Raw genomic sequence first — 25,130 nt, forward strand, 5'->3', positions numbered from 1 at the left:
ATACACATTGTAATGAGTAGCCGACTGTTCAAAGTTTCACTCTTTTTTATTATTATTATTACAAGGGATTTTAGCACCATCCATAACATTACAACCCAATGTAGCACTTAACTGGATTTACGTTATCAATTAAATAGCCCAGGCAAATAGAAAAACAGTTGAATAACAAAAAGTAACAAAATTACATAGTATAGATTACAACATTAACGCCAATGATGTGCTCCGTTTCAGCCATCTTGTCTCTTCGGATATTTCTCCACAGCCGCTCCGACAAAGTCTTCGGCGCTGTCCAGGGCCACCAGGCGGTCCTGAGCAAAAGAGAGTCACGTCCCGATGAACCGCACGCGGCGTGCAATTCCGTTCACTGACCCTTTAGTTAGCTGCTCTTTTATTAAGTTAGTGTGTGTGTGTGTGTGTGTGTGTACCATAACATAGAGGTATCTGGTCCGATGTCCTGTTCCTGCAGGGAACAGGGACGTGTGTTCCAACAAGTGGGTCAAGAGTTGAGTAGCTCTGGCGAGACTTTCCTGGTCTCCGTTCAAGTCGCTTTTCTCGTTGACGTGCAACAAAGCATCCACCTCAGACTGATAACCTGCCGGCAGAGAAGCAGGAAATGCTCACGTTTGTCTCCGTTGTCAGAAATGCTGGTTCGGGAGCTCGAAAAAAAAGAGAGTGCTCACCTAATTGCAGCAGGATTTTCCGCCATCGGGCTCTGACTTCTCGCCGGGCGCAGCGCAGCGTATGGATGTCATAATTCAGCTGTTCCCATTCCTTGGGACAATTCATGATGTCAGATTGGTTCAGAAGAAGGGAAGGATGGCTCGATCGATTAAAAGATTAATTTTGTAGCTTGCGTAGGAGATTGTTGTGGGTGCCACTAGGTGGCGGCAAAGCACTACTTTTCTATTAGACAAGGCTTTGGCCTGTCGAATAGAAGCTCCTCCTCTCACTGCAACATTATGCGACTTTGCAGCGACTAATTGAGAATAAACAAAAATTGTGCATCAGTGAACATGTAGGGAAACACTATAAATGAAATAGGTGTGCATAAATCAATAATCATATTTATCAACTACTATTTTCATAAGAGATTGGTATTTTTTAGACACATTTTCCATTTAAAAATGAAAAAGTTTTATTCAAATTTGAAGACGTTTTTTGACCAGATTTCTACAGGTGATGTCACACAAAGACACCCCCCCCCCAAAAAAAAATGTTTTTTTTAAACGGCTATTTTGACAGACTTTCATTTTTGGGAAATCTCGTCATGTTGCTCGAAGATTTTAGCCAAATACATGATTTTGATACGAATTATACAAAGTCCTTTCTCAATTGAATGCAGCAAGCACAGTGTTTGTAGTAAAATAAAATAGAGTATTTTGACAAAAAATGACAACATTTTATATTTACAAAACTAATGAACACAAACAATAATTATATATAGTTGATCCATAAAAATATAATTACTTAAAACAACTAAAATTGGGGTGGGGGGGGGAATCATAAAACAAAATAAAATAAAGAGTATTTAGACAAAATTGACAACATTTTATATTTACAAAACTAAGGAAAACAAACTATAATATAGCAAAAATTTACTTTTTAGTCTCTCTCAATTAATTCCATGCGTAAGATTTTATGGTCAATTATAAACGTATTTATTTTGGCTTCTCCAGTTTTATTACAGTTGCACTACTGCATTTTTTTCATGAATGGTTATACTCTATGTTGAGATGTATCTAACCTTACAAGCAGTCTTATGCACTGCACTTATTGTCACTTCTTTTTTTTTTATCTCACACTTGACATAGTACTAAAAAAAATACTAAAACAGATTTTTTTTTTAAATAAAATAAAATGAATCTTTTTTTTTTAAGAAATACAAAATTTAAACTAAAACAAAGAAATAAAAACTAACTGAAATTGAAACCAAATTCAAAACAACAAAAATCGGAATAAAAAAAAAAAATATATATATATATATATAAATTCCAAAACTACTACTTTTCATTCGGATACTTTTGGAGGGGACTGTAAATAAAGCAGCCCTAGTTGCTTAATACAATTATGAGTTCTTCTTGACGATTGTCAGTCAGAGGCCTGTGAAAGCGGCCATCTGTGTTTTTTTCTGGCCACTAATGGTAATTGGATGATTATATTAAAATAGCTGAACAGCAAATTAGAGAAGTTAAAAGTTTTAGAGCACGATGCCTTTGTACAAACGTAAATGTGGAAAAATGAGCCTGTGCGGTGCAGCAGCTGCAACTGAAAACACATCATGAACACAAAATTCTCTTACGATTATTTATCATATAACAACTAAGTCATTTAATAGACTTAATTAACACAAATTCCCTCTTTTGTTGTTCCCGACGCCCCACAACTTGACACCGACAAGTATCTGACCTCTGTGGCCTTGTCAACCCGATTCCTCATGCTGATGAAAGCCTGCAGCTCCCGGTCCGATTCCCTTCTGCCGGATGAGACGGCGCCTTCACTTGTCCCCGGGCTTTGCTGCGTGACCGGCGGAGGCCTGCTGTCGACCTGCTGGCCAGCGGGAATCTCTTCGTCCTCTGAGCCGCCATCACTGGATTCGCTGGACAGATGCTCCGGGTTCTTGGGAGCTTTAGCGGTGTGCATGCTGCAAGGAGAAACCGGGTTCAAAGGAATGGTGGCTGAAGGAGTCGGAATTCAGACTTACCGCAAAAACGCTTTTTTCTTGTCTCTTTTGTGCTTCAGATAGAAGTGACAGCAGCACAGAGTCAAGTAGGCGCCCATTTCGGGCAACTATTTTTCCTCGCGTATTTCTTGAGGCGTTCACTTTCTTCCTAACTCGCCGATGTTTCCAACTCAAATGTGTGTCAGAGGATGAATACGAGCAGTGTCCTAAGTCATGCCCAGCACGCTTGCCTCGGTGCTCCGGAGCAGAATGAGAGTCATCTGTCAATTAGGGCTCATCCACGTGACAATCATCGCGGCACAGACGGAATTCCCGAGGAACTCTATAAAGTCAGCAACTTTCAATTGCGCACAATCTATTCTAGATTTGGATATTTACTACTTTGGCAGCCGCAAATTTGCGAAATTTGCAAATCACTGAATGTAATACTTGTTGCCATCTTGTGGAATCTTGATGTTGTTGTTAGTTTAATTTATTGATAGTAGTTTTAGCATTTGATTTTTATAACTACTTTTTTTTTTTTTTTTACCAATACCAGTACGAGTACTCAAAGTGTTTGTGGTCTTTTTTTTTAACCTACTTTTGGAAATGTATGATATCAAATACCAGTACAAAAATTGTAATAACTTAAAAACTATAATAACAATTAGACAGTAATAGTTTATTAACAAAATTGCATTATATGTGCCTATATATATTATATTACACGTTTTTTTTTATTTATTATTATTATTTTTATTTTATTTTTTTATATATATTATATTACACGTGCTTCTGAACTTGTGTTTGTTGTTTTTGGACCTTTTTTTTTTTAATTACCTGCTTGGCTTCCTTTGCCTTCTACCATACAAGAAGTGATCGACCTTGTTTTCAACTCCTCTGGCCTACTCCCCAAAAGACTCAATTCGGAACATTAATTATTCAAAATGTTTTGACCAAATATTTACTTAATTATTGAGTCCTCTGGGTTGTTGCGTGTGCGAATCTGCGGAGACATGATTTTTTTGGGGGAGGCTGGAAAGGAGTCCTGGTATTTCCATTCATTTACTGAAAGTTGCCTTTTTATTATTATTATTATTATAAATACCAGTGAGTGAAGTCATGAAAAATATGTTTGCTTACCCATCGTGCAGGTTTTTGTTTTTGGGATGGGTGGTCTAGAAACGCCCCCCTTTCTGTATGAATGTGTGTGTGTGTGTGTGTGGGAGGCGCAGGAGCGTGTGATCCCACGCGTGAACACTGTGGAGCTTGGGGCCGCTGCCGGCTGCTCAACGGGCGGCAAAAAGCTTCTCAATCTGCCCGATTATGCCAGCCGGAAAGACGGCCGGCAGCCAGTCGTCGTCTCGCCGGTTGTGATGGACGCTGCACAGAGAGAGATGGATGTGTTTGTGATGGTTCTGAAGCGGCCCTGGGTGTGAGCCCTACTCATCCGATTGTCGCGGAGTGTCTTTAGGTAGGCAAAGGTACTTTTTTTCCGCCGAATTATTCCAAATAAAAGTGACATTGTTTTCGGTACGGTGACCGACTTTGGCTAGTCGGAGTTAGCAACATCATGCTAGGGAAGCTAGCGCCGCTAACGTGTGTTTATGTGGAGTGCGAGTTATTCGCCCTTTTTGTTTGATTTAACTCAAAACAAATCATTCTGCCTACACCTGACGTTTTTGTTTAAAAGTTAGCGGCAAATAAAGTTGAGTCTCGAGTGAAAATAAACCAAACTTGGCCGCTTTATCATGTGAGCCGTGCGAGCTAGCTACGAAGCTAATTACGCTCACCTGTCACCTGAGCGTGACGACGACGAAAAAAAAGAAAGAGGAAGAAGCCCAAATGGTTCTTGATTAACATAAGACTGCGTGACAAGGCGTCAAAATTACGCGGTGGGGTGGCTTTGGTGTTTCCATAGTAGAGCGAGCCGGTTAAACGAGATTCTGGAGCTCGCCATGGAGTGCAGCGTTAAAGCGGTGGACTCGTCGTCGGAACCGAATTTGACTTTTTGTAGCCAAAATGGTGCGTGGATTAGTTATGCTAAGAATGGAACCTATTTATGTTTGTATGGAAATTTAACATCTGGCTTGATAGGACAGATTGGCAGAAACAAATGACCCCCCCACCCCTGTCTGGATTTGTATCGGAATTACTTTGTTATTGTTACTGGATTTAAATCAATTTTTCAGGTATCTGTACTTGAGGTTTTTGTTTTTGCTTTTTAATCTGATGACTTTTTACAGATGTGTACTTTCAACTTCTCACTTGTCAAAATAGGCTTGTTCCTTTTTAACTTAAATGTAGGTAAAGAGACAGAATTAGAGAGAGAAAGCAGACACAAAAGAGAAAATGAACATATAAGATACAAACGGTTCCAGAATGCCAATTTTGATGATGAGCAACAAGAATATTCTTTCTTAACAACTACTTTGCGTATGCGTTTTATTCCTAAGGCGAGTGGCTCGACTTGAGCTGCGCCTCGAGCCGGCAGAGACTCCTTCGCTGCCTGGTAGTCAATGTAACGGCGGAGAAAAACGACAGCGGCATCAATAGCAGCACGTCCGGCCCGAGGATGGCTCAGGACCGCAGCATGTACGACTTCTACGTCGGCCTGGCTCTGGCCGTCAGCTCCAGCATCTTCATCGGAGGCAGCTTCATCCTCAAGAAGAAGGGCCTGCTGCGTTTGGCCAGGAAGGGATCCATGCGAGCCGGTAAGAAGCTTTCAGCGACATGTGCGGGGATGGAACGAGTGGGTTTTTTTTTTTTTTTACCGTTGTAGGAGCCTCGAAAATGGTGAGCAACAAGTTCAGTTCTAAAAGAAAAGTGGAGAGTGAACATTTGAATGTGAGACATTTATTCAAAATTCACAGGTAAGATCAATAAAAAAAAATGCACTGAAATGGTCAAGCTGCAAGCATCGTTCTTAAAGACGACAAATTTGACCAAGGGTTCGCTCATGGATTTCAGATAAGCGCGAGAAGACATTTTTACGCCTGAAAAGCGCTGATGTTGAGGGAAGTAATGAAAAAGTGTCTTTCATTAATCTGGCATTTAGAATTTTTAAACATCTAAAAGCGTAAAAATCAGATTTCATGTCAGACGGTGAAGGGAGGGGGGCGGAGCCTATCTTATATAGTGTATGTAAACTTGTGCTTTCAACTATCTATAGATAATGTGGACCGACAGATAAACTAATAATAATAATAATACTTATCTGGCAAGCGCAGCCCCAAACACAATAAGCTTTTGTCATCATTTCAGTTCAAGTCAATTTTGCTATTGTTTACAAACATAACAGTCTGAACTTGTGCAACACGAAAGCCGCGACTTATGGAAAAACCAGTGGAGGCACATTTGTAGACCGCCCTGCCCCGTCGTCGGCGGGTTGAGCCACCGGCAACGTTACAGCAAAACCGGCTGCTCAATTCTGCCAGCGTTTTGCATAGGAAGCATTTTTTTTTAAATTTAAAACACGGGCGACATTTCATTGCTATTTGAGCCTTTTTTGTGACATTTCTGGATGAAGCTAACATGTGCTATAAGATGTAGAGGTGACATTGTTTTTTTCTCCTTCTCTAAACTTAGTTTTCTACGTTTTCAATCTGTTCGATCCAAAAATCGACCAATACATTTCAGATGATGTCCACTTTGACGTCTCTCTGGATCCGCCGCCCACGACACTAAATTCAGCGGCCACATCGCTGGTCGATGGCCAAAGGAGCTCATGGGTGGATTTTCCATGCGGCAACTGGAATGGAATGTGCCGTGAAATGATGCTTTGTTTTTCCACCTTGCAGGTCAGGGCGGCCATGCTTACCTGAAGGAGTGGCTTTGGTGGGCTGGTTTACTTTCAAGTAAGTGTATCGAAACTCAATTTGCGCAAACCTGCTTGACTTCAAATTTGGTCGCATTTGTTTTCGCAGCAGGAATGATGTGAAGGGAATTCAAGGATTACATTTTAAATTTAGATTACTGTGAGGTTTTAATTCTAAATAAAAAAAGTTTTTTGCTTGTGTGATTTGGATCACACATTATTATTATTATTATTATTACATGAACCTTTTTTAATAAAAATAATAATAACTTGTGTGATCCAAATCTGAACCCACCTTTCTTTGACAGTAACGTGCTATTCGTGTCGTTTTCGGATGCGGATACAGAGACCACACTAATCCAATATTTATACTAAAAACTTTAAAATGTAATGAAATGGTGGAGTTTAAACGCCTTAAAATAATGTTTAAAGCACATCATGAAATTTTACCAGTCAATATACAAAAAAAAAAAAAAAGATTTACTGGGGGGGAAAATAGCACAAGGACATGTTGAATTATTTGATAGAATTGTTACATTGAAAGCGTCTTGACTGCTTGCTGTCATTCATTTTGTGTTGATTATTTTTTTGTGTCGATCCGGGGCAGATATCATGAGTTTCATTTCTTTTTCTTTTAAAGAGTGATATAAAATTTGAATGGAATTGAAATCCCACAAGTAAACATTTTTATTTAGTAATTAAAACCTCACTGTAAGCTAAATGTAAAATGTAATCATTGAATTATGTAAAAAAAAATAATAATAATGCAAGCGTTGGTATAGAAAACAATTATAAATGTTTGCAACATTTTTGCTTAATTAAAATAATTTCCTTGTTTTTTTGTTTTTTCTTCTTTCCGGCTGTTTTCAGTGGGTGCGGGCGAAGCCGCCAACTTTGCAGCGTACGCCTTCGCCCCCGCCACTCTGGTCACACCTCTGGGCGCCCTCAGCGTGCTGGTCAGGTACGCATTATCCTTACTGTCACTTCAAATGTCCAAAAAGTTTGCGTTGACCATTACTGTTGGCCCCGCCCCCCACCAGCGCGGTACTGTCATCGTACTTCCTGAGCGAACGCTTGAACCTTCACGGCAAACTGGGCTGCCTGCTCAGTGTGCTGGGTTCCACCACCATGGTCATACACGCCCCCAAAGAGGAGGAGATCAGCAGCCTGGAGGACATGGCGCAAAAGCTGGTCGACCCAGGTAACGCAATAAACATCAGGAAATTGTTAGGTTGAAAGAAAAATGTCAACATTTAGCGTTGTTTACTGGATTGAATCAAACAAATTGGGTAAACATTTAAATTTTTCATGTCTTCTACCAGAATGTTCTACCACGGTCATCAATTTTGGGACAGATCATTTTAAAGAAATATGTTGTTTTCCCTCCCTTAAAATTGCATGAAATTGATGGCAATTTTCTAATCTACTCATTTCTAGTTCCTGGTTTTAAAACAGTCAAAAGAAGGCAGCTCGTCCCAATACTGTACTTTGAAATAAGGCCTGGTATCAGCCTGATACGATGCCTGGTATCGGTACTTGCCCATCGCTATTAAAAAACTTTATGCAGAAGAACTTAATTTAAATACAATTAATGTATTGTACTGGATTATATAAAAAAAAATCTGATTCATTGTTTAGCCCAAAAATAATAATTAAATTAATAATTATAAAAGTTAAATAAAAAAATACCACAAGTTTAAAAACAGTTCCAAAAGATTAAATGGAAACTTAATTTAAATATAATTTAAATTTACAATTTTTTTTTACTGTACTGGATTATAAAAAAAAGAAGAAAAAAGAAATCTGATTCATTGCTTAACTGAAAAATAATTATTAAAAATTCTAAAAGTTAAATAAAAATAAAATACCTCAAGTTCTAAAACTGTTTCAAAAGATTAAATAGGAACGTATTAATTTAATTAACTTAATTTAAATACAATTGAAGTCTACCGTGCTGTACTGGATTATTAAAAAAAATAACAAAATCTTTACATACCACTAGAGGGAGCCCACGCACCAAGCTTTGAAAATCCCTGCACTTGTGCTTCAGTTTGTTTTCCCATTTCCTTGCAACTTTTGTGACGCTTTGCTCGGCGTGTGTCCCGTTGAGGCTTCTTCATCTTCGCCACGGCGGTGGTGCTGCTGGTGCTGCTGCTGATCTTGGCGGTGGCCCCGCGCCACGGCCAGACCAACATCCTGGTGTACATCAGCATCTGCTCGCTCATCGGCTCGCTGTCCGTGTCGTGCGTCAAGGGCCTGGGCATCGCCATCAAGGAGGCGCTGGGCGGCGTCAACGTGGCGCGCGTCCCCCTGGCCTGGCTCCTCCTACTGGGCCTGGTGGCCTGCGTGGGCACGCAGATCAACTTCCTCAACAAGGCGCTGGACATCTTCAACACCTCGCTGGTGACGCCCATCTACTACGTCTTCTTCACCACCTCGGTGCTGACCTGCTCGGCGGCGCTCTTCAAGGAGTGGCGGCACATGGGCGCGGCCGACATCATCGGCACGCTGGCCGGCTTCCTCACCATCGTGGTGGGCATCTTCCTGCTGCACGCCTTCAAGGACGTCAGCGTCAGCTTGGCCGCGCTGGCCGCCGCCGTGCGCAAGGACCAGAGGAGCGCCAACGGCGCCGACGCCAACGGCACGTACCAGCTCCTCCTACGCGGCAACGACGTGGACGAGGAGCGCGAGGCGCCGTTCGACGCCGTCTCCAGGCGCAACGGGAGCCTGGCGGCGTCGTAGATGGAGACAATCGGGTCCGACGGATTGGACGGCTTTTCCTTTGCCTTCCGCGTTTCCTCCCCTCGTCTCACTTCGCCGTTCGGTTGTAGCACTGGAGGGAAAAACAAAACGGCGGTGTTGGGAATCACTTCCTGTCCCACCATGGCACAGCTGGAAAGCTCATTTTTGTCATGGGACATTTATGGTTCCCCTCGGCGGAATTGGTCAAGTGAAAATCATGAATTTATAATCATATGCATTTGCTCCTCCATTTATACAGTTGTGGAAAATAATGAAAACATTTCTCTGATTTTGCTGTTTATAAAGGTTAAAGGTACAGCGGACCTTGGCCTGCAAATAGCCAGCATTTAGGAGAAATGCACCCCCCCAAAAAAATTATTTAAAAAAAAAAAAAAAACATGGATAAACCACCAATACGCATTTTCCACAAAAAATGGGGTAGCCCCCCCCAACCCCAAAAAACAAAACACTACAATATTTTTCTAACATTGAGAAGAAGAATAATCTAACCAAGTTGTGTGGGGGGGGGAAATCTTCAAATAGGTGAACCCGGGTGCCGAACCACGAGTATGTTGGGTCCACTATCAATCTCTTGAGTAAAATGAATATTTTTGTCTTATTTTATTAGCTAATGACAACCTAACATCCAGATTCCAAATACAGTGTGGTGCCTTGACATATGAGTTCAATTTGTTCCGCAAAACACTCGTAATGCAAATCAGCTTTCCCGACCGAAATGAAGGTTTTTGTATTCATTCATTCCACCATACATTTTTTACTATTTAGGAATAAAAGAATGGCATTTTCATTCATTTCAACGAGGAAAGCCGATCTGAGATGCAAGCGTGTTCAAGGCACCGTTGTCATCGAGAGCATTTGCCGACCTGAAAAAATGGTTAAAAGAAAGCAAAACAAAATCCCTTTTCTACTGATTAGCGACCATGTGAGTGATTTCTTGACTCCTCCTGCATTCCTGGGTCAATTGGACCCGTGTCGTGTGTAACCCTCCTGTTATGCTTGCTTGTTTGCAAAAAAAGTCTTTAGTCAACCAAGAAAACACTTGAAATAAGGGACCGCTCTTTTAAAATCTGAAGAAGAAGAAAATCAATCAATCAATTTTTCCACTGGGGACATTTTGAGATCCAAGTATGGTCACGTAATAGATTATACTCGTATCTCAAGGCACCGGTGCATTTATTTCCCCCCCCTCCAAATGTTATACTCATTTCCAATAAATTCCACCCGTGTCATGACCTGCATTATTCATGCAGCGGGTCATATTGACCCATGACCATCTTAGATGAGTAGGAATTTTAATAGCATCCCCAAGGTGGGTCAATTTGACCCGCAGCATCGACAGGAGGGTTAAACCCCATTTTCATGCACTGGAATTCTCATTTATATTCGATACTTGAAAAGTAACTTTTTGTTGTTTTTAATTGCTTTAAAAAAAAATGCAGCTCTGCAGATGAACCAACAGATTTGTTACATATTTATTGAAATAATAAAAGGATGATTAAAAGTCAAGGCACAGTCAATAGAAATGCGTTGGCATGCAAAATATGAAAAAGTTCACCTCACTCCTAACATTCCGTCATTACCACCACCACAACATCTTTTAAATATTAATCTCTTTAACAATATCGAGAAGTATAAAAACAAATCTATTTTCCGATAAGGCACGTGTGAATACAAAAACTTTATTGTGGGAATAAAACTCGCAAAGTCAAAAAGAGGAATATTTGTACTATTTTTTTTTTTTGCACTCAGCTGCTGGCCAGCGATTGGTGAATGGGCGGCTGGAAGCAGCGCACGTGCTCCACCGGCATGTTCTCGCCGTCGCCCGACTTGAGGTACTTGTTCAGGATGGCGAAGATCTCGTTGTTGAGCACTTGGAACTTGCGGATGCGGTCCACCATTTTCTTCAGCGGCTGGCAAAGCACAAACGGACACAAAATGGATTCAAAAGTGAAGACGATAATTATTATTATTACAAGTCATTTCAGTCATTACATATTTTCACAACACGTTGACAAAAACAATTCAAACGAATGAAGTCAAACATTTTAACTACATTTTTGTAGTTCCTGGTTTGAACTAATTGTTTTGATTGTCCAAAAAATGGATACAAAATTGTAATTACTTTTTCTATTACTGTCAGTAATTCAAAATATTTGTATTTATACATAAAATAACACATTTGTTTGTTTTTATGCTAGAGCATACAGAAGTCTTTGAAGCATCCTCAACCGCAAAGAATGGTTGAAGAAATTGTAGTTATTACACAAACGGCCAGCAGGGGGCAGCAGAGCAAAGATCAACCAGGGGCCATGTTGATCAAAAAACAAAGCTCATTACTCACATTTCTAAATAGATTTGTGAATAATGATGAAACTTAACTATATTTTAATGCTAATTTTCTAGTGAGCTCCACCTTACATCGATTTTATGTATTCAATGTGTAGCTTTCAGCCATAGGAAAATAAATACAAATAAAATAATTGCTACAAAATGGAAACAGACAGAAATATACTTTTTTTTTCCTGATGAAAGGAGAGACTCATTTTTCTTTTGGTAGGTTCCATGTTTTTATAGCAATAGAACACAATATTCTGTGGGCCTTGCAAAATCGGTCCAAATCCAGTAAAACAGCCGGGAGCGAAGGGGGTTGCTTCAGCCAAAATGGCTGCTAGTGAATGAGTTAAAAATGAATGACTTGAAAACAAAACATATTCATTGTAAATGAAAACGTTTAAAAAGATGCACTGCATTTCTTCAATTTCATGATTACGATGTAAAAAAATATATACAATTCAGAAAATCCTCTGAAATCTTAATATAAAAATGTAAAATTTGTTGACGAATGAAGACATAATTGGAGTTTGCGTTTCACATTTTAAATCGAGCATTCATCGCTTGATTTGATCTTTTTTAACATTCATATTCAATTGATTGAAGGTGTGAATACGAGTGTGCTGACAACTAGTCCGGGGGGGCGTCCCGGGCCCGCCTCGGTGTACGGTACTCACTACGCTCTTGATGACCTCGTCCTTGCCGTCGTGCTTCTGCACCTTGAGCAGGTGGTAACTGAAATCCAGGATGTCGAAGCGTCTCTGCTGGCTCAGCAAACTGATGATCATGCAGCCCGCCCAGTGGAGACCGTCGCCGAAGCACTGCCTGAAAACCAGATCGGAACCACGGCGCGATCAGAGGTGGCAAACGCACACAAATGTGAAAATAATCTGTATCGTAACGTTTGTGTACATGCATGTGCCGGATGACATTATGTCATGTTTTGAATAGCATTCAAGCTAGCAAACCTTTGTTGGTCTGTTAATCTTTTTTTTTATTTTTATGTATTTTTCATCCATGCTCATTTTCAGTAGCCCATCTATGGTGTTTCCCGTTGCATGTTAGCATTACGCTAGCAGACTTTTGTAAATATGGGGTTTAATCTATGCTAATTTTGTTCGTTTTAAGACATCTGATTTGTGTTTCTGTCTGGTTTGGCGGAACATTTTGGTGTGAAATGAAAAAATTATTTGGATGCATTTTTGCGCCACGTGGTAAAGTAGCAGTTATTTGAAGGTTTATAATTACTGTCACATCTATAGCATTACACATTAGCTTTAAGCTAGCGGTGCACATTCTGGTGTTTAAAGCTGCTCTCTTTAACAAGTTGGCCACAAATGTGACCATTTATGACTGAAACATCTTCTAATTAGTAGATTAACACCTTAGCTGTTTACAATGGGTACTCCTGCAAGCCTCTGGCCAATAGTTTTGAATTTCCCGCCCTCTGTCTGCAGATTTAACATTATGAGCGCCTTGTGTATGTGAAGAAGGGAAAATGCAGTTTCATTGTTCGGCCACAGGCGGCAGTAGCGATTCGAAAATGCAATTTTCTGCATCCAGTAGCTTTGGATAAACGAAAAACGTCCGGCACTCACTCGACGGTGAACTCGTGCGCGCCGACGGGGATGCAGTAGACAAACTGCATGGCGCTCCACAGGCGGTGGAACTCCACGCACTCGTCCACGTGCATGACGCCGTTGCTGGGCAGCGGGCCGCGCCAGATGGGGTCGTCCAGGAAGCCGCGCACGCGCGCCAGGATCACCTCGAACATGGACAGGCCGCAGCACAGCCGCTCTTTGGTCAGCAGGTCGCCCTCGCGAGCGATGGCAATTTGCTACGGTCAGGGGGAACAACACATTCTTCAAAACGATTCTTCAAAATAAAAATATCAATCACATCTATTTTAACCCATTCCCACGCTTATTTGGAACTTCTTTTTTTTTATCAATCCAGTTTTTCACTTTTTTTATTTGACCCAATCTCTCGATAATTTGTATTTTTGTATCCAATCGCCTGCTTACTTGCATTTTTCTTTTTTTCCATTTACCCGATCCCTTGCTTGTTTACAAAGGCGTATTAGGGCCACATATAAATATATATTTTTTTTTAGAGGGTGGGGGCAATATTCTGAGGAAAAAAGTTGCCACTTTATAAAGTGGCAAATTTGCAAATTTTTTCTCAGAATATAACCCCACCTCTAGAAAAAAAATTATATATACGTGGCCCTAATACGCCGTCGTACTCGTTTGTGTTTTTTTTAAATATTCGTTTTAATCTGATTCCCCCACTTGTTTGTGCGGAGAGTAATATTAATAATTTATGGAGGACCAAAACAACAATAAATGACTAAAATAGAAAATTAAAACGGATATAAAAAAACAATTTGAAAATTTAATTTAAAAAAATATATATATAAATTGAAATGAAAACTAAATATATATATACATTTGTATTTTTTAAATTCATTTTTATTTTCACTTTTAGTCATTTATTTATTTAGTCATTTGTTTGTTTTGAATTTTGGCAGTTCTGGTCCATACTGCAAGGACGAAATGTTATTCAAATGAGGGGGCGGTCCTAAGCGTATCTCGGGTTGGACAAACTGCCTTTCATTGGTCGAGCGAGCGGCTCGGCAAAGAAGGAAGTCTCGCCGACTTACATGGAGAGCTCCAGCAATGTCCTCTGTCATCACAACGCTTGTCCTCACAAGGGTCGCTGGAGCCTATCCCAGCTGGCTTCGGGCAGTAGGCGGGGCACACCCTATACTGGTTAACAGCCAATCGCGGGTGACTTAAGTTGCTCGACAAAAAGTCGAGGTGACAGTGGACAAGATAGTCGTCCATTCAAGTCGGCGAGACTTCCTTCTTCACCCAGTCGCTCACTCGACGAATGAAAGACAGTTTGCAAGGGCGGAGTCCAACCCAAGATACGCTTAGGACCGCCCCCTCATTTGAATATCATTTCACCCTGGCAGTACCAAAACTGCCAAAATTACAAATAAACTAAATAAATAAATAAATGACTAAACGTGAAAATAAAAACTGATATAAAAAATATATAATTTAAAAATGAAATGTATTTATATATATATATTTATTTATACATTTATATATATTTTTTTAAATTTAATTTTTGAATTATATTTTTTTATAACCGTTTTTAATATTCCCTTTTAGTCATTTATTTATTTATTTAGAATTTTGGCAGTTTTGGTCCTCCATCCATAACTATTCACAGTTTTTCCCAATTCCCGGTCAGGCTTGAAAGCGTATGACATATTTTGTCAATTTCTGGCAATCATTCCCATGTCAAGTTCGTAATTTGGCAAGCCGACCCACAACGCACATGAGTTGGCTGGCGTCCTAACGGCGTACCTGCGGCGTGCCGAGACGCTCGATGAGAGGAACCATGTGCAGCGCCGTGTATTTGGCCTCCAGACGCTTCATCTTGGCGTCCAGGCGCTCACCCTCTGTCAACGCACACCACATTTTATTATTATTTTTTTTTTTTAAATCATGATATGAATTTAACAATCGTTAATTCGAATGGTTGCTATTAACCTTTGATGTGGACTCTGGGCAGAATGTTCTGGAAAGGCGCCGCATGCAGCAGATCACAAACCTCCTCCTGCGACTGCGCAACAAACACGACAAATCAAAAACATGCGATAGTTTACCCTCGAGACTTTCTTTTTTTTAAAGCAGCTGTTCAATCAATGCAGCGCTTTTTTTCTTAAAACCCCGATTGGTAAAACCAGTTTCTGAAAAGGTGCGAAAATATAGTCGTTCAAGTGTGTGACGTTAAATGGAGTGGGCGTGGCCGTACCAGACTCTGCTCGCTGAGCAGGCAGAAGAGGAGGGCATTGCCAACCTCCCGCAGGTTCTGGAAGCAAACCGTCTTCAGCTCGGCGTACTCTACGATGTCCTTCAGCTGGTGGTGGAAGAACTCTAGGATTCCTGAATTGAAAATTGACAGGACGCTGAGGTCATGAGGTTCCGCCAATGTCGATTCCACTATCCAATTAACTCATTCACTGCCATCGACGGCTATAAACGTCAAAAATTCATTTGAACTATTTCTATTAGTTTCACATTTTTTGTTAACAAGAGTACGAATACCTAGATTTTTTTGTTATTGTAGAACAGATATAAAATGTGTGATTAGTCGTGAGTTAACTAGTGCAGTCATGCGAATAATTACGATTACAAATTTTAATCACCTGATGCCCCTAATTTTCTATAATCTTTTCTTTATTTGTATTTTTTTTTTTTAAGAAAATATTTTTACAATTTTTATTCGCATGACTACACTAGTTAACTCACGATTAATCAAAATGTTTTATATCTGTTCTAAATGTACCCCAAAAAAATTCTAGGCTTTCATACTCTTAACAAAATTGGAAAAAAAATGTTAAACTAATAGAAATAGTTCAAATTAATTTTTGACATCTATTGCTGTCAATGGCAGTAAATGAGTTAATCAGCCACTTAATAAAAAAATATGTATATTGAACAAAATAAAAATAAAAATCATATTCCTTTGTAACCATTATAATTTTTTTAATGCATGCAAAAACTCCACCTCTTTATATGCCAAGTCGGCCTAAACATCATGCAAATGAGAGCGTGCACAAACCTGGCGAGCCGTACTCGTGACGAGGAAGCCGGCAGATCTTGGGCATCACCTCCATCAGCGTCTTCACGTACTGCATGATGGTGCCCTGGAGCTGCGAGAGCCAGCCAGCGGACACTTCATTAGGGACACCCGCGCCATCCCCGACGTCGCCATCGGAAGCAAGAGTCGGACTCACCAGGCTCTTCACCACCTTCAGCAGCTCCTCCATCACCACGGCGATGCCCTGGTAGCCCAGCAGCCGGCACATGACCTTGATGTGCGGCGGGCCCACAAAGTTGCGGTAGCAGCTGAAGATGCTGCTGTACGTCAAGTTCAGCGTCTGCCGTCACATGGTGGGCGACAATGGTTGGGGAGGGGCAGTAACAGGAAGTTGGGGGGGGGGGGAGCAGAGCGTTTGCCTGCTGCAAATAGTGAAAAGGGGATTTATATTGGATATACATTCTTAGGGCTGCTCGATTATGAAGAAAATATTCATCACAATTATTTTGGTAATAATTGAAATCACGATTAGGAAGATCATTTATTTTTGGGTGCAAAACAAGAAAATGTTAAAAATATATATATATGTTCCTTTTGACTGAAACAAAATTAAATTAGTTATTTTAAAGTTTAAAAAATGTAAACGACTCAAAACTAGTATTAATAATCTTTTTTTGACGAGTATATTGATTTTGTAATTGTGTAATAAAATTTCGATTAATTGCACAGCCCTACATATTAATTAGTGCTGCCAAAGTTAAAGCCTTCACTAATTAATTCATCACAAAAAAATGATCGCATTAATCATGTATTAACGCAGATTTATCACACTATTACTTTGTATCTTTTAGCTGACAGCGGACGGTTACGTTCAAGGTAGCACCGGTTGTGTTTGAGCAAGAAACAGAACTACATGCATTCAAGTAAAGCATTTCATAAATATTTGTGTATGACATTCGGAATATTTGTTCATGTCAAAATATTGGGGTCAATATTGAATTTTAAATGATGCAAGTAATTAACTGATTAGAAAGAGAGGAGGATGAGCGTGTGCAGTGATACATTTTTTTTTTTAACACGTCCGCATAATATTAAATGTTGCAAAAATTAACACACGACAGGCGCCCTTTAAATCTGGCGGGTGAAAAAGCCAGATTTTTTTAAAATAAAAATTCTAAGATGTGATCAATCGGATTAAAAATGTTAAAAGGTTTGACAGCTCTACATGCCACAAGATGGCAGCAAAGCACTTAAAATGGACAGGATCATAAAGCATCAACGCCATGCAAGTAGCATGTACACCATCACAAGCCCATGTTACATAAATGCCTGCTTTCAGTTGTTAAATCATTCAACATGAACAAACCACCTTCGCAAAAGGCTAATTAATAATATTAGAGCGCAAACTTATCTAACGAGCTTCTAACAAGGAGCTGATCGGCAAAATTTGCACATATTTGATCCATGACAATTTCCTACTTTTCTGCCTTTCTGTGACTCTTCCAGACAACCCTCTAAACAACCTGCTAAATAAACTCCACTAAACTCAATGTATATTCAAAACAAACCATGGATATGACCGCAAACTTTTTTTTGCTATTCATATTTCAGTACAAAAAAAAAAATGAAGTCCTTCACGCACGTCAGCAACCTTTTAGGAACGATCTTCTTGAAAATCCTTGAAATATTCCATGAAAATCAGCTCAACTTTTTGGGACCAGATGGTTGCTTTTAATTCGATCTCATAACAATGTTTGGGAATTGGGATTGTTCTCTTTTCATTTAGCCCCACTCCACTCCCACCGCGGCTATAAAAAAAAAAAAAAAAAAAAAAAAAAAACAAGGACGCGCTGATCTGCGCTGCACGTCGACAGCGTCGTCCCAGATGTGACGGGAATAGACGCGGGATAATCCGAGAGTCGGCAGAGGTAAGTCTCCCGTGTTTGGCTGTCATTTCTTGCTGAAAACACTAAATGTGTTATTCTACGTGGACGTGCTTGTTTTGTTGCTATGGGTTACGGTTTGACCTTGCACAAGGAATATTTGTCATGCAATTTAAACGAGTGTTTTTATTGACAGTGATTCTCAAAGTACGAGTGGTGCTCATGCTCCCTCTAGTGGTATGCAAAATAATCACTTCCTTTTTTCTTTTTTTTCTTTTTCTTTTTTTTAAGAGCTCAGTATTGTTCATTCGGAAATGTCATCATCATTGCTTTTTTTTTTTTTTTTTTTAATATATATATATATATATATTTATTTATTTATTTATTTTTGTGTGTGTGGGTGAGTATGTGTATGTGCGTGCGTGCGTGTATTTGTTAGCTAGAATCACTTCCTAAATACAGTTCAGACTGTTTTGTTTTTTTGTCAAATAAAAAGCCACCAATGTTACAGACGTTTCACAATAATAAATGTTTTAAGAATAAAACCCAAGTGTAATTCTTGATGATGATAGTTGTGCTTGCAGTAATTTTTTTTGGTGGTACTTTATGTAAAAGCCTTGGAAATCGTTGCTGTAGAGCAATCATTGGCAAATTCTAAAAAGAGTCAAATGGTTGCCGGTGACTCAACAACCTCTTGGCAAGTCATTGGGCTCGATTATGTAATTTAATCCCACCAGTGAGCAGGGTTTATTCCAGACAATCCTCTGCACAGAATGCTTATTATCCCGGCATTGTTGCATCCCGTTCCTTAATCCCAATGCGGGATCGCGTGGAGTTATTGACATTTGTAATTAATTGCAAAACGATGCATGGTGGGTTATTCTTGTGGTACTTGTTCAAGGTTTTGCTTTGACTTCTTAAGGAGAAATGTGTCTTGGAGTGTGTGAGAGCTGCGGGGGGGAAAAAAACGGTTTCATTCTTTACATTTTATTTAAAATATTACTGAGAGCTTTTTTCTTAAATTATAAATAGGGGTGCCAGTCGATTAATTTTTTTAATCGTAATCAATCGCATGACTTCAATATTTAACTCACGATTAATCGCAAATTTGATATCTGTTCTAAATGTACAATCAAATGGTTTTTTCCCTAAGTTTTCAGACATAAAAGTGTAAAATATGGCTGGATCTTTTCGTCATTGATGCAGTAGTTTCATAATAATTCATCAAATTGAGTTAAAATGAAAAAGATGTACTGTAAAAAAAACGTGATATCGATTTTGTTGGTCATTTTTCTGCCACGAGATGACATGATTGCATTTGTAAGAGTGACAGCTCAGTGCATTTTTCTTTTCATTTTAAGAGCTATCAAATCTTTAACATGAAGTAACTTGTGAAATTCTGCTCATTTTTAAAATTGTAAAATACAACTTGACCCCAGTCTCCCAAAATATATGCATTATTATTACTGCTATATTTTGACATGTGTGCTGCATTGCGACTCGAATTCCCCCAGTACTGTACAGACTTTCCAAGTAAGGGGTGCTTATTAATCGTGCGAAAAAAAAAAAAAAAAAAGAGTGCCGTTAAAGGACCTTTAAATTAACGCACTCATTTTGACACTCCTAATTATTTAATACAGATTAAAAAAATCTTGCTATTTTTATTTTTTAGGAGGCTGGATCGGATTAATGGCATTTCCTTTCATTACAATAGTTAAAGATGATTTTATATACAAGTTTAAAGTTCCAAGTGTGCTCATAGAATGAATTAAACTCGCATCTCAAGGCACCGCAGCACTTTCACACGAGAGTTTTGAGGACGACTGCCCTCCCCCTCCTTCTCTTTCCCAGGTGCGTTTCACGCCCGCGAACGTCGCCGCGCACTGGAATTACAAGACGAAGCCTTTTCCCCTCATGCCGATCGCGGTCTACAACGTCTCGGCGACCTCCGCCAGGGTGAGCTGGCCCCCGTCGGCCGGCTGCCTGGACACTTTTTACAGCGTGATGTACAGCCCCAACTGGAACAGCCTGCTGGTGGCCTTCAAGCGCAAGAGCTTCATGCACGAGGAGCGCATCCCCGTCAGCCAGAGCGCCGCCCACCTGGCCAACCTGCTCCCGCAGACCACCTATTTACTGTGCGTCACGTGCCAGGCCGCCAACCCGGTGCGGGACCAGTGCCGGGTGTTCGGCACCCTGAGCGACAGCGGCGAGGGGCAGGACCGCGCCGGCTGGGAGCTGGCCACGGGCGCGTGGCTGACCTGCTGCCTTCTGCTGCTGGTCATCGCCGGCATCCTGCTGTGGGGGTGCCTGCGCGGCGGCGGTTGCGCGGGTCGGGCGGCGGGCGGGAGGAAAGGATGCTCGGTGGTGACCGACGCGGTCCGGTCCGGTCCGTCCTCGTCCCGGCGGCTGTACACGCCCAGGGGCAGCTGCGACAACGGCGGCCAACGCGGCCTCCACGAGCTCAGGACGCTGGCTCGGCTGTCTGGCAGCGAGCCAGCTTGAGGCAATTGGATTGAGGTCATCGCCATATTGTGCGGCCCAGACGGAATTATGTCGCACTGTATTATGGATTATTATGGAATCCTATGTGTCAGGAAATAAAAACGTACCCACTTCAAATTGACTGCCTAATTCATTCTTTTAATCTGCCGTCACTTAATCCTAGGAAGTGAAGTGGGGCATCTGTGGATGAGAGCGCGGGTTTGATTCCCGAGTCTGGCATCCCTACTACTGTATTACCTCAAATACAGACACGGCTCTAACCGATTCCTTATTGCCTATTTTTCAAGATTTTTGTCACTTTTGTAATTCTTTCCCCCCCCAATGTTTATATTTTTTGTGAAACTTGTGCGCATAACAGGTGCGAAGTGCCACTGACCTTGGACCCGTACAGATACTGGGGTTGAGCGTTGGGTGGCTTGTCCCTCTGGAACTCCTGAGAGAAAGGCAGGACGGTGCGCACGAACCTGAGCACAAAAAATAAAAAAATAATAATCAGAGGTCAAACCAGACAGGATGTCGGATGTCGGATGTCGGATGTCGGCACGCCGTTCCGATGCGCCCGTCACCTGTTGGTGGAGCCGTTGTAGCAGTAGTTGGGCAGGAAGTCATAGTTGAGCTCCCAGAAGACGTGCAGCGTGATGCGGCCGTACGGCGCCGACACGTTGTGGTTGGCCTCGCGGAACATGGCGTCATATCTATCCAGCGTCAAAAACTTGCAGAGGAGCTTGTGCGTCAGGCGGTTGATCTCGAGGAGTCCTTCCAGTTCCTGCAAGACACACGATTAGGATCGGGGGCCTCGGGAGTTTGAAGTTGAAGTACTTTTTAAGTTCATTGTTAGTTCAATGTTCAACATCGTTTCCACAAAGAGAGCCCATTGAGATCAAAACACAGTTGCGGAAGGTATATTTTCCCGACCATGATTGAAGTGAGGTCCTCGCTCTCAAAGCGGTTGATGGCCAACTCCAGAGACTTGTACAACGCGGCCGAGACCCTCTGAGTGATGAGCCTGTTCAGGTCGATGGAGCGGCCGAGGAGCTGCGGCGCGCAGGCGTGTCAGTTGCATGGAAAGAGCGCTCCAGATGTTTTCAGAGCGCTTGTGAGCAACGGGCGCGCTTGAGCGCTGATGGTGAAAAAGGGTACCTGCACGTGGCGCTGCTTCAACAGCGTCTCGTAGCGGTTGGACGCTGGCCAGGGAATGTTGGCGCCCTGGTTCTTACAGTCGGCCCGCAAACGTTTGTCCAGCAGGAGACTAAAAGGAATTACAGACTTTTTAATAACGCTTATTATTAACTCGTTTGCTCCAAAAAAATTATGAATACGTTCCATTTTAAATATTACCACGGTCCCCAAAACAGATTTATACGTTGTTTTTAATGCTACCCGCATACAGAAGGCTTCGATGCAGACTCTGAACTGAAGAGAACGCTTGAAGCAATGCTCGTTATTACAAAAACGGCCCAGCAGGTGGCAGCAGAGTATAAGAGATCCACCAGGGCCATGTTGCAAAAAGCTCATTTCCCCACCGTTTTAAACAGATTCGTGAATAATGATGACCTTTAGCTATAATCTAATGCTAATTGCTGCAAAACGGAAACAGATACAAATGTGCTTTTTTTTCTTGATGGAAGAAGAGACTCTAATCTTTCTTTTGGTAGGTTCCATGTTTTTATAGCAGAAGAACACAATATTCGGTGGTCCTTGCGAGAAAATCCAATAAAACCGCCAGTAGAGCGAAGGGGGTTGCTTCAGTGAAAATGACAGCGAGTGAATGCGTTAATAGACCTCAAACCGATCACTTAGACGTAACACTGCTGCAAAGGTTTGGCATCAAGAGTGACTTTTGGCATTGTATTGAAAACGATTCCACTAAAAAACTGCAAAAAAAAATAATAATAATAAAAAAAAATTACATTTACATATGCCTAGAATTTTAATTTGTTCTGTGACCACCGCATTACTTAGTTGACCTGTTTTCTCAAATCAATTGATTAATCCACTGAATAAACATCTATTAGTTACCTTCCAGCAAGGATCTTGTAGTAAGCAAATATCTGATCGGCAAGCTTGTAGACAAACTGATCGAAGCACAAGTTCACCTGAAAATGAAGAAAGGACAAAAGAAATTAGTAACAGCTTATTCCCGTTTTCGTTTTTTGGTCAACCACATATCGACACAGTGAGGACATGCGTCACCTCGGCCTCGATTTCGTCATAGAGGAACTGCTTTTTGAACTTGGTCAGGGCGTAGTGGGCGCTGTCGTTGTACAAATCCAGAGGATACAGCACATACCTGAAACAGAATGACCTTCAGTATCATGTCATGCCTTTCAAAAGTGCTCCCTCAATGAATACATCATTTTTTTTTTAAACTGTCTAAAGCTTTAAGACCAAGCCAAAAAAATAAAAAATAAAAAAACAGATAGGATGGGAGCTCACTCCATCATGGAAGATTCCTTGGTATCCAGAATATGATCTGTGAGGATCCAGGGCATGGACATCTCAATTGGGAACTGGATCCTGCGGCCCATGGTGAGCTCCAGGAAGAACTCCCTGAACCAAAGCTGGGAGAGGTCGCAACAGTGCTGCAAGGTTTCTGCAGAGAAATGGACAGGTCACGCATCACATCTTCAAATTACGGCTGTAGAGGAAAATTTTAATCATCAGTCGTGTCATTTAGCTTGTTTAACTCATTCACTGCCATTGACGGCTATAAACGTCAAAAAGTCATTTGAACTATTTCTATTAGTTTAACATTTTTTTAGAACAGATATCAAATTTGTGATTAATCGTGAGTTAACCAGTGAAGTCATTCAATTAATTTATTAATTAAAACATTTAATTGCCTGTCGCCCAAAATTTTTAATAATCTTTTCTCTTTTTTAAAAAAATTCATTCACTGCCATTGACGGCCATAAACGTCAAAAATTCATTTGAACTATTTCTATTAGTTTAAAAAAAAAAATCCGCTTTTGTTAACAAGAGTAAGAAAACCTAGATTTTTTTTATTGTACATTTAGAACACATATAAAATTTGTGATTAATCGTGAAGTCACGCGATTAATTACAATTAAAAGTTTTAATTTCCTGTCGCCCCTAATTTTTAATAATTGTCGTTTTCTTTTAGGAATTCATGGCAGTGAATGAGTTAATCAAATGACATACAATAAAAAAAAGCTTGTCGACGAGAGGTGGTCTCTCTCTCTCCCCACCCAAAATAAGGTGTGACATCATGATGAAAACGTCCGTGGTGGTGAAATGCGGAGACTCACCGCTGAAGTTTAGCAGGTGGGTGTAGAAGAAGGACTCGCGGTGGAACCTCTCGATATCCAAAATGGTGGGGCCCTCCAGACTGCTGCGCAGGGTCTTCTTGGAGCCGCTTTTGTCGGCGATGAGGGACTCCAGCATGGTCCTCACCATGTAGAGCTTCAAGGGGACGAAAGCGGACGGTGAACACGTTAGTTTAGACCACAAAGGCAAAAATCGCATCACCTCACCTGAGTGCTGGACGGTCCCACGGCTCGTCGAGGGACCTTGATGTCGAATCCGCCCTTGGGGTCCTTTTCCCCGCGAAGGGCCGGGTCGTTGTACGGCTCACGGCCCGCCTCCCAGTCGCACACAGTCTTCCGGATGGCCTGGAGGACACTAAGGAGGAGGAGGAGGAGGAGGAGGAGGAAAAATGTCAGGAAAAGCCCGCAAGAACAGCTCAACTTGATTTGTGGTTTAATGGCGGCGGGTGCGTACTGGCGTGTTCCTCTCTAGAAAACATTTTTTACAATTGCTTATGTAAAGCGCTTGCGCTTCACCTCTGGATGACGTTCTTCTTCTTCTTGATGGCCTGGCGGAGCGGGTCGCGCAGCGTCACCTGCGAGAAGTCCTGCAGGGCCGAGTAGATGGTGTGGCGGATGGCGTGGTTGAACACGCTCTCCATGCGGCCCATCAGCACCTGCAGTCCCTTTATCATGGCCATCACCTGCAAATGTCAACAATGGGTGCCAGAGTACTTTCCGAGCAGGGATGTAACGATATCCAAACATAACGATATGAGCTTTAAGATACAATAATTATCACGATATTGTAAAGGAGGCTCATGCTATTGTTAAAGAAAAAGAAGAAGCTCGTATTAGGAGAAAAAAGCATAATGTGTTTTTATCCGCCATTTTGAAATTTAGTCTCAGTTTAAGTCTGGTTTTAATCACGCTTGTTAATTTTTTATCATAGTCAACCTAATCCCGTTTTTATTTAGTCCATTTTTAGTCGACTATAAATCTAGTATTTTAGTCTTTATTTTAGTCCAAGGGAACATAATTGTATTCGCCTATTTTGAGTTTCAGTCAGGACAATCGTATAGATTTTTTGTCAGCAGATTATGTTGAACATTTTGGCTCTAAAACTATTTCACATTAAATTTTCTCTCATCTTTTTGATGAAAAACAACTTGGCACACAGTTACAGTATATCAACAAGTGGCTTGTGGAAAAATATTTGCTAAATTGACTGATTTATAAGAGTGCTAACTGCCACTTTCCTGAACTGAAAATTGTGATAAAAACTTTTGAGT

General features: G+C 41.0%; 4 protein-coding genes across 7 annotated transcripts in view; 2 read left to right on the forward strand and 2 right to left on the reverse strand.

Moving 5' to 3' along the window:
* Positions 1-27: 27 nt before the first annotated feature.
* Positions 28-4,923, reverse strand: LOC147166469 (melanoregulin). 2 transcript variants are annotated; one of them, XM_086088341.1, is made up of 7 exons: positions 4,453-4,923; positions 3,803-4,042; positions 3,628-3,727; positions 2,407-2,641; positions 681-771; positions 426-592; positions 28-308 (listed from the first exon to the last, which is right to left on the reverse strand). In XM_086088341.1, the coding sequence occupies exons 2-7, from the start codon at positions 3,804-3,806 to the stop codon at positions 228-230; spliced, it is 678 nt and encodes a 225-aa protein (XP_085944467.1). In that variant the 5' UTR covers positions 3,807-4,042; positions 4,453-4,923; the 3' UTR covers positions 28-227. The 2 variants fall into 2 exon arrangements, with proteins under 2 accessions (XP_085944467.1, XP_085944468.1); XM_086088342.1 differs by having other exon boundaries at positions 2,702-4,042; positions 4,453-4,917.
* Positions 3,867-11,736, forward strand: nipa2 (NIPA magnesium transporter 2). Of its 3 annotated transcripts, none has more exons than XM_086088339.1 (6): positions 3,867-4,143; positions 5,116-5,373; positions 6,460-6,516; positions 7,347-7,437; positions 7,517-7,677; positions 8,587-11,736. In XM_086088339.1, the coding sequence occupies exons 2-6, from the start codon at positions 5,235-5,237 to the stop codon at positions 9,216-9,218; spliced, it is 1,080 nt and encodes a 359-aa protein (XP_085944465.1). In that variant the 5' UTR covers positions 3,867-4,143; positions 5,116-5,234; the 3' UTR covers positions 9,219-11,736. The 3 variants fall into 3 exon arrangements, with proteins under 3 accessions (XP_085944465.1, XP_085944464.1, XP_085944463.1); XM_086088338.1 differs by having other exon boundaries at positions 3,868-4,133; XM_086088337.1 differs by lacking the exon at positions 3,867-4,143 and adding an exon at positions 4,542-4,684.
* The window catches only part of cyfip1 (cytoplasmic FMR1 interacting protein 1), a 25,357-nt gene continuing 10,914 nt past the window's right edge, over positions 10,688-25,130 (reverse strand). Inside the window, exons 14-31 of the mRNA XM_086088336.1 lie at positions 24,376-24,542; positions 24,067-24,214; positions 23,842-23,995; positions 23,009-23,165; positions 22,766-22,862; positions 22,592-22,668; positions 21,713-21,821; positions 21,488-21,607; positions 21,139-21,338; positions 20,949-21,036; positions 16,384-16,527; positions 16,209-16,299; positions 15,399-15,529; positions 15,134-15,206; positions 14,948-15,042; positions 13,169-13,407; positions 12,248-12,395; positions 10,688-11,149 (exon numbers count right to left, since the gene is read on the reverse strand). Of these exons, the coding sequence (XP_085944462.1) occupies positions 10,985-11,149; positions 12,248-12,395; positions 13,169-13,407; positions 14,948-15,042; positions 15,134-15,206; positions 15,399-15,529; positions 16,209-16,299; positions 16,384-16,527; positions 20,949-21,036; positions 21,139-21,338; positions 21,488-21,607; positions 21,713-21,821; positions 22,592-22,668; positions 22,766-22,862; positions 23,009-23,165; positions 23,842-23,995; positions 24,067-24,214; positions 24,376-24,542 (2,403 nt within the window). The 3' untranslated portion in view covers positions 10,688-10,984. The remainder of the gene's footprint in view (positions 11,150-12,247; positions 12,396-13,168; positions 13,408-14,947; positions 15,043-15,133; positions 15,207-15,398; positions 15,530-16,208; positions 16,300-16,383; positions 16,528-20,948; positions 21,037-21,138; positions 21,339-21,487; positions 21,608-21,712; positions 21,822-22,591; positions 22,669-22,765; positions 22,863-23,008; positions 23,166-23,841; positions 23,996-24,066; positions 24,215-24,375; positions 24,543-25,130) is intronic.
* On the forward strand, positions 18,042-20,683 carry fndc9 (fibronectin type III domain containing 9). The gene is made up of 2 exons (XM_086088343.1): positions 18,042-18,115; positions 19,922-20,683. The coding sequence occupies exon 2, from the start codon at positions 19,985-19,987 to the stop codon at positions 20,570-20,572; it is 588 nt and encodes a 195-aa protein (XP_085944469.1). The 5' UTR covers positions 18,042-18,115; positions 19,922-19,984; the 3' UTR covers positions 20,573-20,683.

This window comes from Leptonotus elevatus, chromosome 11, assembly GCF_054856555.1.
Source record: "Leptonotus elevatus isolate MCC_2025b chromosome 11, RoL_Lele_1.0, whole genome shotgun sequence".
Taxonomy (NCBI): domain Eukaryota; kingdom Metazoa; phylum Chordata; class Actinopteri; order Syngnathiformes; family Syngnathidae; genus Leptonotus; species Leptonotus elevatus.

Bases quoted from the DNA above. Each gene is read 5' to 3' on its own strand.
- LOC147166469 (XM_086088341.1), bottom strand. The intron at 2,642-3,627 runs GTAAATATTTGG...TTCTCCTTGCAG, and splicing joins CCAGAGGACTCAATAATTAA to CATGCACACCGCTAAAGCTC. The intron at 309-425 runs GTACACACACAC...TCTTTTGCTCAG, and splicing joins CCAGATACCTCTATGTTATG to GACCGCCTGGTGGCCCTGGA.
- nipa2 (XM_086088337.1), top strand. From the start codon at position 4,618: ATGGAGTGCAGCGTTAAAGCGGTGGACTCGTCGTCGGAACCGAATTTG. The intron at 5,374-6,459 runs GTAAGAAGCTTT...TCCACCTTGCAG, and splicing joins GAAGGGATCCATGCGAGCCG to GTCAGGGCGGCCATGCTTAC. The intron at 7,438-7,516 runs GTACGCATTATC...GCCCCCCACCAG, and splicing joins GCCCTCAGCGTGCTGGTCAG to CGCGGTACTGTCATCGTACT.
- fndc9 (XM_086088343.1), top strand. From the start codon at position 19,985: ATGCCGATCGCGGTCTACAACGTCTCGGCGACCTCCGCCAGGGTGAGC.